Source organism: Melanostigma gelatinosum (assembly GCF_949748355.1).
Source record: "Melanostigma gelatinosum genome assembly, chromosome: 4".
Classification (NCBI taxonomy): Eukaryota; Metazoa; Chordata; class Actinopteri; order Perciformes; family Zoarcidae; genus Melanostigma; species Melanostigma gelatinosum.
Window position 1 is genome coordinate 4,477,937 of NC_136637.1, and position 13,791 is coordinate 4,491,727.

Genomic DNA, 13,791 nt, shown 5'->3' on the forward strand with positions numbered 1-13,791 from the left:
AAAGAATAAAGTGTACTCAAAGTATTTATTGTATATTGGTGTCGTAACCAACTAATACTTCAAACTTGTACAGCATTTACAGTACCTAATTAACAAATAGATGTTTTGTAACAATAAATGTTGTCTTTATCAACATTTGTGTCATTCAACATCTAAAAGTCAAATCTCTATTTAGAGAAATAAGCAACAAAGAACAAACAGTAATGCTGGATGGGTTCCATCGAGAGCCTTCCAAATTGAATGGCAGGATATAATAAGATTTACCTGTATTTTTTTATGTAAATTAATACTGACAATAAATAGTTGCAAACAAATTCTAGCCAGAGCTTAATCCATGTGCATAATTAAGTACCAATCTTATTAGATATCCTGTGAGTTCACAAAAGCTGCTTAATTTAAGCAGTGAAGTGATTCTATGGCGACTGTGGCTAAGTGGATAGCAGGGCCGTCTTTCAATCACAGGGTCGGCGGTTCAATCCCCGGTTTCGGCTCTGCTAGTCGCATGTCGATGTGTCCTTGAGCAAGACACTTAACCCGAAAATTGCTCCCGTAGGCACAGGTGTAGAAATGTGATAGACTCTGAATTGTAAGTCGCTTTGGATAAAAATGACTGTAATGTAATATATTGTCTTATGATCATGCAACAGACAATATCTTCATGATGGCTCTTATGTGAAAGGCTAAATGACATTCATTTATATTTACAGTTTTAGTATTTCATACTGATACATTTTTTTATTGTTTATCAGGCAGCCCAAAATCTATTATTTCTTATTTTTGTATGAAAGAATCTACTTCATTCATCGAATCTGTTTATATTCAGCTTAATTGTTATTCCTGTACATGCATGCAATACATATGTATGAAGTTCTGATGTTTGTGAATGTGCTGCATGGTTTCCGCCATCAGGTGTCGCCCTTGAGCACATAAATCCGTAAAAAGTTATTTCAGCAAAAATAGAATTTGTCTTGTGGATTAAATCAAATATACTCTGTTTTGTTGTTTAATGCAGAAATAAAGTCACTGTAAATCAAACTACGCACCAGCATCTGTGTCTCTGACTGCAAAGATTTTAACATTTCTTACCTCTTCTGTGCTTTCTCTGTCACTTGTTGACAACTCTGGAGCACTGAAAAAATATATATTATCAGTAAATGAACCACTGCCACATTCAGTCATTACAGTTATGTCAACTTCACATGCAAAACCACTCTTAGCCAGGATTGGCATAATGGATTTCGTGATGTTACACATATGCATGCTCACCCACAATTCAAACACGTGGTCATGTGGTCTACCTTTTCTTTTTATATGTGTTCTCCAGCAGCACAGATTCTGCCTGGTATCTGCACATGTTGCAGGTCCTTTGCAACCACTGAATCACAACCTACAAAAATGCATCGATAACAATAATTATAAAGTATGTTAAATCAATTTAAATCAAAACTATGCACCTCTATTTCACTAGATGCCACAGTGGCAGCTGCCAAAACATCTTCTGAATCTCCTCTGCAGTGATGGCAGCTGCCACAAACAGTGGCCATTCAGTGACAGTGGCCACAAATACCTGCCACAGACCTGTTTGTGGCAGCGGTCAACGGCAAGGAAGTGGCAGTAGCGGGTCATTTGTAGGTCATCTAAACTAGTATATAGATGTTTGGGGTCTATATCTGTGATTGGTCATCTGTGGTTTACAATAGCTGGAATGATGTAGATCAAGCTTCATGTGATCATATTCTTCCTACTGCCTCCCCCAAACTACTGTCCTGTTGAGACAGATAGGACAAACAGGGAAAACAAGTTGTATACAAATTGTATTAATATATACATACATATAAATATATTGATATAGATACATACCTATATATACATACTGTGGCATCACAAGGGGACAGGTTGTGGAGGGGCGCTACATCCTCACCCAGGATCAGGGCCCACAAACCAAAATGGCTGCCGGGCTAGAGACTACAGCTCCCAGACTGCCTCATCAGGCACCCAGCTGCAGGTGCTTAAGGCCCCTAATTGAGGCAGGGCTGGGAAACTAAATAAAGGGCAGATGGGAGAGCACCACTGGGAGAGGAGTTGGGCCCGGAGTAGGAGAGAGGACGCATACATGGAGGAACAGATACAAAGGACTTTGCAGGGTTGGATTACTTTTTTGGTGAAGAAACCACTTTCTCCTCCGGGACGCTTTATGTTTATTCATGGTCGGCCTACCCTTATGCTGCGTTCACACCGGTCGCGTTGATTTTTTGACGCACTGCAAAAAAGCGTCCAACGCACTGCACCATTGAAGCTGTTTTGACAAAAACGAGTGAATAGATTATAAGAAATTACCTCTCAACTTGTGAGGAAAGAGCCTGGAAGACGTCAAATCACGGAGTACAAAGTACAAAATAAATACCCACAATTATACATCACATTTTTTGTTGTTTTTATGGTACTTAGATATCTTACTTTGTAACCTTGAGGAAGTTGGCATCTGCCATAACTGTGACTACTGAACTGCATAGATACTCACTGGATTTGACATAACACGTCTGAAAGAAATGCTCGAGCAAATGTTTGTGTCAATAGTAAAAATATTTTTCTCGTGACACTGAATAGCATCATAGTTAAAGTTGACTTGGTAGCATGACTTGGTTTCTTCATCAGAAACATATGTCAGTAACAATCTATATGATCATCTTGTAGGCACCGTTACCCTTTAGCATCAAGTACTGCACATTAAAAATGCCAGTAAGGACATGAACATGACCAGAAACTGTCATTTTCAGAATGTAGTGAACCTGCTATTTCATTTGACTTTTTTATCTTTGTATACTGGCTTGTGTTTTTCTTAATGCATTTCATGTCTTATGCACAGCACTTTGTGCTATACATATAAACCTGCCTAAGGTAGAATTTAGAATATCTTGCATGTGTTAATCTGCCATAATCTAACTTTGTTAGTTAAATTTCATCCGTTATAATTAATGATCATAGACCCAAACAGGGAATAGAAGCCTAGCCTGTAAATTTGTTGTTCTGTTGAATTCGTTCCAAGGAGTGAAGCCCACACACCAAGCTGCCAAAAACAAACATGGATTTACTTAACACAACTTTATAAACACTCTTTCCACAGACAGTATCAGGTTCCACAAATGTGTATGCACAGTACACAAAATAGAATTACAATAGAACACACTTTCATCTCATCCTGCACTTTGCTTTCTTAAATGTTTCGAGTATAGTTTATGTTCAATTTGTATATTGCATTTATCCATGGGGTCATTTCTTGGGATGGATTATTTTTACCACAACTCATTATAAAAGGTGTCGATGAGAGACTTTCTAATGAATATACAGCATGAGGGCAGCACAACTAAATGCACTCCCATCAAATAAAATAGATTTATAGAAATAAATACAACGTGACAAAAGCATCCAACCTAAGAAAATGCTGGAGTGGACGTTGGTCTCTGGTGTTTAACGTTCCCTCATAAAATTTCATGTTTTTTAGAGGTCTTTTTTTAGATCATCCCTCCATTTCTGTCCTGAGTAACAATATTTCTTCTCTTTCTCTCCTAGTTTGCACACAAAGGCCGAGTACGTTAACCCTCTGCTCTACTAGACCTTCTCTGATAAGCAATGTTGCTCGATTTAAGCAGACGTGAAAAAGGAGTCTTTAACCACATGTTGTACACCGGGCATTGGTTGGATTAGTGAAGCCATCAGAGGCCCACATGATGTGAAAAAAGGCAATGTTAATATCCAAACTGCATATTAATGGATACATTAAGTTCGGCAATCTTTAGGTAGCTACATACAGTCAGAGTAGTAGTAAGTGCTAATCAAAGGCTAACCTCTGAATCAGGAGTGTACACAACTCGTTTGCATCAAATTATAGTTAAAAATAGATAAAAAATGGAGTGACTACCTTATAAAATTGGTGAAAAAGAAGACAGTATTGTAAATGGCATTTCCTAACAAAAGGGTAACTTAATTCCTGGTCAATTAGGACTAAAAAGAAAGGTGGTAGATGACAACACAAACATACAACAATGCATGGAGTCATCTCTAGCTCCTTGTAAAGGCCAATCTAATAGACATATCGTTCAAATTGGATGTTTTGAATTGGATGCAAGTGTGGTGTTTTGGTTTCTGCTTGTATGACAATCACATAGAATTCATTGTCTTAAGTAACTGTCATATTGTTGTATTATTTTTTCTTTTTGAAACAGCACATAGATCATTAAAATGTATCTCAAGATTGCAACACTGAAACCAGATTGCCACACTGCCTTTTTCCACCACCAGGGGGCCCTCCAGGTGCTGTGCAGGTTTACATGTGATGCAGAGGTGACAAAGAACTGGGATGTGAAGTGAAAGTGTCTATTTAAATATCCTCATTCAAATTCCACTTTCCTCTATACCCTTTCACAGTTCTAATAATACGCGTTTAGTGCAAATGCAGCAAAAAGGGGCTAGTACTGCCTAGTTTTCATAAGCAGATGTCTGCACTCAAGTAATTATGATCATCTCAAGTTATCTGTGATTAAGAGGTAAGTGGAAAACAAAGAGCACAGAGAGTGGGCTGCTTCTAGTCAGTCTTGGGGGTGAAGCTGACACCTGGCCAGTCGTAGGTATCTGGCTCGAAGGAGTCGTAGTGGGTGTCCCACACAGTTGCACGTACAAAGCTTTCCTTGTCCTCCGGCTCAGGGTAGCGAAACGCCATACCTTTAGCATAGACAAACTCCACCACCTACAGCAAAAAAAAAAAAGTTTAGCATTGAGAAATACTGAGAGGCAGATACAAATAGAAAACACAGACGCAAGTACTTCGCGGACAAACATCAATGGAAGATAAGTTGACCAAACGTTACTGCACAACTACAGCCAAATAAGACTGGGAAGCAATGTTGTGTCATGAAAATGTCATCTTAAGTTGTTCAAAGCCAACTAGCATAATGTTACAGCGGACGATGATAGAAGAAGCTAAAATTAGGCGGCAACAGTTAAGGTTTGGACCAACAATAACAGGTTCATCAACAGCCGAAACATTCAGTCGGGGTCTTTAGTTTTGTCAGCAAGAGAAATGATCATTTTCAGGAGACTTGCCTTGACAGCCATCTGGAGAGACACCTCTCTGATGTTGGAGAGAGGAGGATAGAGTCTGCCTTCCTTCAGCTCTTCATCCGTCAGCTGCTCTGCAAGGGTCTGGGAAGGAGTCAAAAAATACTTTTAGAGTTAAGATGACTTTCTGGGGTCCAAAAAACAGAGACATAAAAACTACTACTATTGCCAACTGCACATTTCTCTGCTGTTTGCCATCTACGTAAGTGTGAAGTCATAAAAACAATATGTGCTTTTAAATAAGACAACATAACAAGATATAAAAGAAACAAGACCAAACCACTACTACTCATATTAACATACATGCAAGTGACGGTGTGTTCTTCATGCAAAACATTTAAATATTGAACAAAGAATGCTGGCAAGACATCATATTGTGATTTATATCATTCATTTCATTGATCAGTGTAATCAAATCAAATACGAAAGAGGGAAGAACACAGATGGAAAAAGTACAAAGCAGCATCAGCCTTTTTTAAAGGACCTCATCTGTTATCTGTTAGTCTAGACTAGAGAGGGGACAGGAGACATCAAAGGGTTTTAAAGAGGGTTTCTATGACCATACACAGCGTATGTACACATGACCGAGTCAGCAAGAAAGTGCAGGATGGGGTGGGGGAAAGGTAAAGAAAGTTAAAAGAAGAGATAGACAGAGAAATACTTAGTGATGACTTCAGACCTTGGAAGCCTCTAAGAACACGGTGTCACTGATGTGTCTCACTCCACTCAGGATCACAGCCAAGGCCACACCTGCAAAGCACACACATCATGTGTTATCAACAGACTGCGTTTGCTTTTTGCAGAGTTTGTTTATCATCGAATTATTTTCCGCAGAGTGAAAACATTGTACAAACACTAGGCTGGTTGGTTAAGTTATTCACAGTATTTGTTAATGTCCAGGGAATCTGTAGATAATCCATACTCTCTTGTGGTCATTAATGTAATGTAATGATGAATATTCATTTTATTTTTTCTTTCACCAGGGAAGATGTAAGCGTTGTTCCCTTGTCCAGGGGTGTAGACGCGGCCATCATTCAGAGTCACTGGACCAAATGGACTGCCACTGGCAAAAAGACATCTACCCTATGGGACCAAGAAACAAAGGGTCAAAGAGTGATGATGGGAGAAATAGAAAGGACAATGTCAAGAAGAGTGATTTGACAGCACAGGAACTTTGAATGCCTAATTCCGGAGTTAGTCAAAAAGAAAGAAAGGAAAGGAAAGAACTGTGTACATCGGTGAGTGTGTAGGCGTCCTCTGCTCTGCTTTCGTGGTTGGGTTACTCAGGGCAAAGATAATTGGTCTGTCGTTCAGGGTTCCCATGGCCTTGATGACATCATGGGTGAACAGACGTCCAGCTCCTGACACACCTGGAAGTAGGAAAGAGAACAAGTTGGTCAGACTGTGTTTGTGATCCATCAATACTGCATTCGCGGAGCCTGCAATTACAGCACACTAAGGATGATTTAATGAGCACATAAATAGCCTAAATTGACCTGATCTGGATCAAATACACAGACACAAATACAGAAAGTCAGAAGTTCCTCACCAATGATAGCTGTGGGTTTGATGGTGTTGACGGCTTCTAGGAAGCTCTGTACTGTCCCTGGACTGTCATGTCCTGGTTAGAGTCGGTTTCCTGAGGTCTGCCCTGGAATCACAAACACAAACATAAATATGGTAAAACCTCTGATCGTCAATAATACAGTATATCAACAGTGAGCCAGACAGGAAGCCACACAGACACATAATGTAAGTTCTGGTCACACAGACTAACCTTTACTAGTAAGCCATCTTTATCGTACAGCCAGATCTTCTCTCTGGCCTCAGCTTGGGTCAACCCTCTCTCCATCATGGCCATGACAATCAGATTGGCAATACCAAGGGCAGCCTAAAGAGGACATATTCACTATAAGTTACACTTAAAGTGCTAAGACAGTGTATCCTTAACACAATGTAACCCTTATTTTCTAATAAGAGAATGCCGATGCAAATCCACCGTTTCCATAGAAAGGTTCTGGTCAATGTTCAGAATCAGTTTTGATTCTTTTAAGATCTTAAGTGATGTTGGATTCTCATTTCTTATTGGCATTACCAGCTATAGTCAGCAGGAGGTAGTATGGCCTGTAGAATGTATTTTGATATATTTATTACAAATTAGATAGAAAAGAAGAGCAAAAGGCAAAAACAAAACAAAACCAAGAGAACTCGAGTTGACTGACTAATTGATAAAGATGATTTTACCTCTCCAGCTCCCAGGAAAAGCACCCGATGTTCAGTGATGGGTTTGCCAAGGGCTCTCTGAGCTGCTAACAGACCAGCAAGGGCTACAGCCGCAGTGCCTGGAAACATGCAGAGGAACACAACAGTAAACAATAAAGTGTCTGAAGAGAACAGATGAATCCCTATTTGTTTAGATAGGAGGGTTCACTTAATGATTTAGTTATGTTGTGCTTGTTGTTCAGCCTTCTTGATTTGCCTTTCAGACAACATGAACGCATTGTGTTTCAGCACCCAAATCTCCCCGGTCAGTGGTTCCTCGACCTAAACACAGGTGAGTTTTCAAAAAGGTTCCTGCTTCTAACTGCATTTCCTTGCAGCCGTAATGTGAATAAAGGTCACAAGTTGTCCAATGAAATGGATTATTTAATTCAGGTTTAATCAGGTTACTGCAATTTTATTTTCATGGTGAAATGAAAAGAAACAGCTGGCTGGAGGGTAGAAAATCAATCTAAAAACATGGTTCTTTAAAAAACTTATTGTTAACTTAATTCATGTAAACTTTATGGCTGTGTTTTATGCTGCGTGAAGGGTTAAATGTGAACCTTGGATATCATCGTTGAAGGTGCAATACTTCTCCCTGTACTTCCTGAGGAGGCGGAAGGCGTTGTGGTTCCCAAAGTCCTCAAATTGGATCAGTGTGTCCTGTCCATATTTTTCCACCACAGCCTCCATGAACTCATCAATCAGATCATCGTAAGCTTGAGACTGATCTCGCTGCTGGTACAGGCCCATGTACAGCGGATCCTTGAGGAGAGTCTGATTGGAGGGCAAGGAGAACTGTATAAAGCATAATGCATGTGCATGCATACCGTATACAGAAAACATACACATAACCATCCTACCTCATTGTTTGTGCCCACATCTATTGCCACAGGCAGACATCTCTCAGCACAGGCAGTGTACAGGCAAAGCTTTCCGACAGGGATGCCCATTCCGTATACACCCAGGTCCCCTAATCCTAAAATACGCTCTCCATCAGTTACTACTACAGCCTACAGAAGAAGGGAGATGGAAACAAAAGTTGGCAAAATTGCAAACATTTGACAAGCGCACAATTGTGAACAACAATAAACTGGACAAGCAGGTAAATGTAGAAACTGTGAACAGTGCTGGGTTGATTAAAAAGACTTCCCTAGACTTACTGTGACATTTTGTAACTGATTTTGATAAATGTATAGTTGTTAAACAATATCTGCATATTCACAGCTCATTTCTAAAATCGTCAGTCTTTGGGTTTGAGAGGGATGAACGACTCTTTGATAAGTGGTGTTACTGTGGTGAGGAGTTCAGGTACTCACTACAACATTAGTCTCTGGCCAGTTGTCCAGGATGGAACGAATGTGCCCTTTGTCCCGAATAGAGATGAACAAGCCTCTGGTGAGAGAAACAAGGTGATGGGATGAGAACTTTAACGATCAAGGAAGGATTTTATATCGTACAAACTATAGGAAAACAAAAAAACATATCTCCACAACGAAAACATCTTTAAAGGGGACATATTGTGCCCATATTCAGGTTCATATTTGGGGTTTCTATGAGAACATGTTTACATTACAATTATCATAGTGTCTGCTTGAATATGACTGTATTCACCTTCTGCCTGAAATGTTCTGTTTTGCCTGTCTCTTTTAGCACCCTCTCCTGAAAAAAACGAGTCTGTTCTGATTGGCTTGCGAGATATGGATATGGATATGGCAAGAAATTGTGTTTTGGTTGGTTGGTGGTGTTTGTTAGTTGGTCAAGTGTTGGTTCATTGGTTGGTTGTGTGTTGGATGGTCAGTTGTGTGTGGGTTGTGTTTTTTTTTCGTTTTGTTAGTTTGGTTGATTGTTTTTGGTTGGTTGACTAATGGTTGGTTAGGTGGATGTGTTTTGGTTGGTTGGTTATTTATTGGTTGGTTGTGTGTTGGTTGGTTATGTATAGGTTGTGTTTTGGTAGGTTGGTTGGTTGTGATTTGGATTTGTGTTGGTTGGTTGGGCATTGGTGTTTTTTGCCAGTCCGCAATTCCTTTTTCAATTTCCAAAATCGCAAGGGTTATAAAGGAGACCCCAGGACTTTGATTTGTTTTCTATTTTACTACTTGATTCTTGATTTAGCTTTACTGCATGCTTACTTGGGTCTTCTAAAGATATGCCCATAATGTGTGCAGGCCAGGCCTACAGTGTAGACAATTGGCATCAATTCTTCTTTGTCTTCCATCAACACCCTGTAGAAAAGCCTCTCATTCCTTTCCTGGATGCCCATCAAGTAGATGTACCTGGGTGAAAAAGTAGGAAAGAGAGAGAGGATAAGGCGATATTTCAGATACACATATGATTATTAATAAATACTAAAATGCAAAACAGAGAAACTCATACTGTTACTATACTCTCCAATGCAAAATACGTCCTTACTTCTGTAGGGGATCGCTCATCTTCTTCAGATTATTCTGGAAGCGCATTGCCTGAATGTCCTGAGTCTCCACTTTGGGAGGCAACAGACCATGTATCCCTAAAATCTGTCGCTCTGGTAGAGAGAAGGCCATGCCCTGGAGCAGGGATTCCCAAAGTGGGGTGCGCGCACCCCAGGGAGAGTGTAAAAGTGTAGACTAGTGTAAAAGTGTAATGGCGGTCTGATGGTGTAATAATATTAAATATAAAAAAAAAATGTAATTTTAATTTAAAAACTGTCAGGTGGGACATCTGAAGCTATCAGTCGTAAAAGAGGAGAGGGACAGAGAGAGAGAGAGGAATCGGAGGCGAGGGGAACGGAGAGGTGCGTTGGGGAGAGACCGGGAGAAGAAATCGAGCCAGAGTCAGAGGAAGATGAGACGGAGGAGACCGAAAAGGAGGAAGGGATAGCACAGACAAATCGGGAGCACATCGGCCCATCGCGGAGTCAAGGTGAAAAAAGAGGAAACGAGGGTGAGCATCAGACTGGGAAAAAAAGATGAAATATGATGAAAAGTATCTGTGTCTGGGCTTCACTTGGATTGGCAACGCAGATTGCCCAAAGCCACAGTGCGTGGTGTGCAGTGAGGTTCTGGCTAACAGTCTGAAGCTCTTATTTACGTCACCACCTGAACACCAAGCAGCCAGTGCAAGTCAAAAGCCCCTTACATTCTTTATATCGAAATTGGAGGAGTTACAAAACAGCCAAAAACAACTGCAGTCTCATTCATGTGTTGGGTCTATAAATGACGCACTACGGGCTTCATATCTGGTTACAGAATAGCGAGAAAGGGGCTACCGCACACAATCGCCGAAGACGTGAGCTTGCCAGCTGCCAGAGAGATGGTGGAATGTATGATTGGGGAGAAAGAAGCAAACAAGTTGGACATGATCCCGGTGTCCAACAACACTGTGTCGCGCCGCATCGATGCTTTGTCCGAAGACATCCTGGCTACATTAGTCGCTCATTAATTGTAAATTAAATGTGATAATCTGCCTCTGAGCCTGTGCGTGTGTGCTCGCATCCGTATTGCTCTTTAAAAGTGACGCCTTGTGTCACTGAAAGTTATTGAAACTTTGTTGCAGTGTTTCAGGGCGTTTTCACACCTTCAGTTCGTTTGCTTTGTTCTGATTCAGGGATTAATATGATACAATGTTGCAGTTGCTCCTTTGTTCAGTTTGTGTTCACACTGCAACATTTAACAGCGGACTAAATCTTGTAAACAAATGCCACGCGCGAGCAAACTGTTCTCTCATTGGTCCGATTCTTATGCGGCTATGAAGGCTTAAAAGGCTCTGTTGCTTCTTTTTTTTTTTTTTTTATTAAGGGGGGGGGGGGGGTGCGCGAACCCAGTCGGGATGTAGAAGGGGGTGCGCGGCCTAAAAAGTTTGGGAACCGCTGCCCTGGAGGAAAGCACAAAGACAGAGAGAGGGGTGAGTAGGGAGACAAAGAGAATGTAGGCATCTATCTTGTGATGATTAAGAGTTCCACATGCAGCAGGATGTTAACTTTTTACACTAAAGTTTTTGACTCTGATCTAAGAAAAGTGTGCTATTTATATTAGGGTATTACATAGCTACAGACTGTCAAGAACATTTTTTAATTGTATGATATATACATTTTATAGACATCATTTCACATTTTTCTGGGTAATAAAGCTTTATTATCACCTCTGTGCTGCAGGGTGTTCTGCTTTTAAGTTTCATACAACAGAAAATAACATTAAACAATACAAAATAATTACTGGACCAATTGTCAGAATCATTGCTGCAGGAAACGTTCACATGCTATGATGTATTTTTGCCACCAGATGGCAGATTTTATTATCTATGCCCCTTACTCAGGGCTGACCTATTGACATTTAACAGGAGGACAGCTGGGTTCAAGGTGGAGACCACATGAAAGCAATTTTACAGTTGGGGATGGAAAGAAAAAGGAGGTAAGAAAGGAGAGTAGCCTCAAATAAGACAATAAGGAGGACCCTGTGCAGAAACACCTCATGTATAGAAGAGAAGAGGGGGGGGGGGGGTTGAGGGGTACAAAGTGCTTTTTATGATCCTGCAGTGACTGCAGGAGTGTGTAGGTTTATGAACGCATCTCTGAAAGAAATATGGACACAGCAGATGGAAAGCATTGCGTCTGGGGCTTGGGAAAGGGCAGATTATTCTGTGAGAGTGATGAGTCCTGGAGGCTCCACTGGCAAAATGCTGAGTCATGCTGATGGGGGCATTTCACTTCACTCAGCTCTAGTACTCAGTTCCTCTCAAGATAATGCAACATGCTGCAAACCTCTGAAATCAACTTTTAGTTTTTCTCATTCTACATGGAATTGCATGTTTAAATGGTTCTTGGTTTGTTCAAATTGGCATGCATTTTGTTTGTGTATATTGTGTGATTCACTCAAGGGCTGAAAAAAATGGGCATAATCCATCAAATAAAAAATTATGAATTTCCCAAAAAGCTGATATTTGCAGTACTATTTGCATATACCGTAAATGTCTTAAATATATTTTTCTGTATATCCTATGATTTGTCCGTTGAAAGTCAATTCAAACACCTGGAAACAGTTTCCAAAGAAAACAAAGCAAATAAATTTACATGATTTTCAATGCAGGTCATCCTCTTGTTGTTATGTAAATGTATTGTCTGTTGTCTCTCAATAAAAATAAATAAAAAAAGAGTAAATAATAAAAAATAATAATTAGAATAAATTTAAAAAATGTCCACGAAATTAACGCGTTAACTTGCCCAGCACTAAAATATACACATGAGACAATACAGACAAAGGGGTGAAAATGAAGGCATTTGCAGCATTGAAAAAAACAGCCCCAAACTTAATAGGAAGCAATTGTTGCACAAAGAAAGGTGGCAACAATTCAACAGACATGTTGGATCACACCCAACAGTGATGCCGAAGTGTGGTCTGATATCCAACAGACTTGAAAATTTCAACCATTGGTAATACGACAGTTAGCGCTGATTTTGCCAGCAGCCACCAAGCAGCTTCTGGAAAACAACTGAATCTGATGGGCAAGTTTTTCTAGTTTTCAGCAGAACCAATCCCATGCTTACTGTAGGATTAACTGTTGCAGCTCTTGGCAGTACTTTATAATGTTGTCCTGAGTAACTGCATGTGCTTGCATGATATAGGTAATTGTGTATTTGGTGATCATTACATGCAAATGACATATTCAATTTCTTGTAGAAATGTTATATTTTGAGGATCAATTAAAGTGTCTACCAGCCCTGCTGACACACACACACACAATTCGTTAGTGTCAACGGGTTGTTGATAGTTATTGCTTTAAAGTTTTGCTATTCTTGTTCCCAACAGTCAAAGTGCACCGCTGCCACAACCTTTGATCATATGACATTATCATACCCCTGGTATGACACTAGGCTCTCTGCAATGAAGACTGTCAGCCTACCGACACACATTTAATCATGGAAGCAATATGAATGCACTTGTGCATGGACAGACCCACACTCGACTTACAAATGCCGACAGCAGCGGCTCGTCTTTAATCTGGATGTGGACAGAAGTGATTTAGCGTGACCTGAGAAACAAAGCTTTGAAAGATTGTCATAATCCTTTTTCCCAATGAGCTCCACATGACGGCAGGGAACAAGATAGAAAAGATCGAAAGACAGATAACACGTAGCCTATCACATGCTAGTTGCAGCTGTCGTTGGTGGTGGCCTGGAATAGACTCATCATTGTAAGAGCTATGTCATGCATGTGACTTGTGATTTGAAGCTATCTTGTGCTGTGCTGGGTTATGGTGGGTGCAGGAAGAGGCGTAGTGTAAATGCTGCTTTCCCACCAAACTGGACTAAGATAACAACCTAAATTGCCACATATGATTCAGATATAATGCTATTTTGTGCTTTAGGTGAGTGTCAATAAACTAAGGGAAGATTGCTCAAGAACCCACATATTACAAAGTAGACCACAAGGGGAATGG

At 40.3% G+C, this 13,791-nt stretch overlaps 1 protein-coding gene across 1 annotated transcript; it reads right to left on the reverse strand.

Moving 5' to 3' along the window:
* Window positions 1–3,973: 3,973 nt before the first annotated feature.
* LOC306775981 (NAD-dependent malic enzyme, mitochondrial-like) lies at window positions 3,974–13,769 on the reverse strand. The gene is given in 16 exon segments (XM_079266574.1): window positions 3,974–4,744; window positions 5,101–5,199; window positions 5,795–5,865; window positions 6,096–6,198; window positions 6,350–6,375; window positions 6,378–6,485; window positions 6,665–6,736; window positions 6,739–6,766; window positions 6,893–7,006; window positions 7,360–7,457; window positions 7,941–8,154; window positions 8,241–8,390; window positions 8,697–8,772; window positions 9,510–9,653; window positions 9,790–9,923; window positions 13,323–13,769. Coding segments are annotated over 15 exon segments (1,596 nt in total). The 5' UTR covers window positions 9,921–9,923; window positions 13,323–13,769; the 3' UTR covers window positions 3,974–4,582.
* Between the last annotated feature and the right edge of the window lie 22 nt (window positions 13,770–13,791).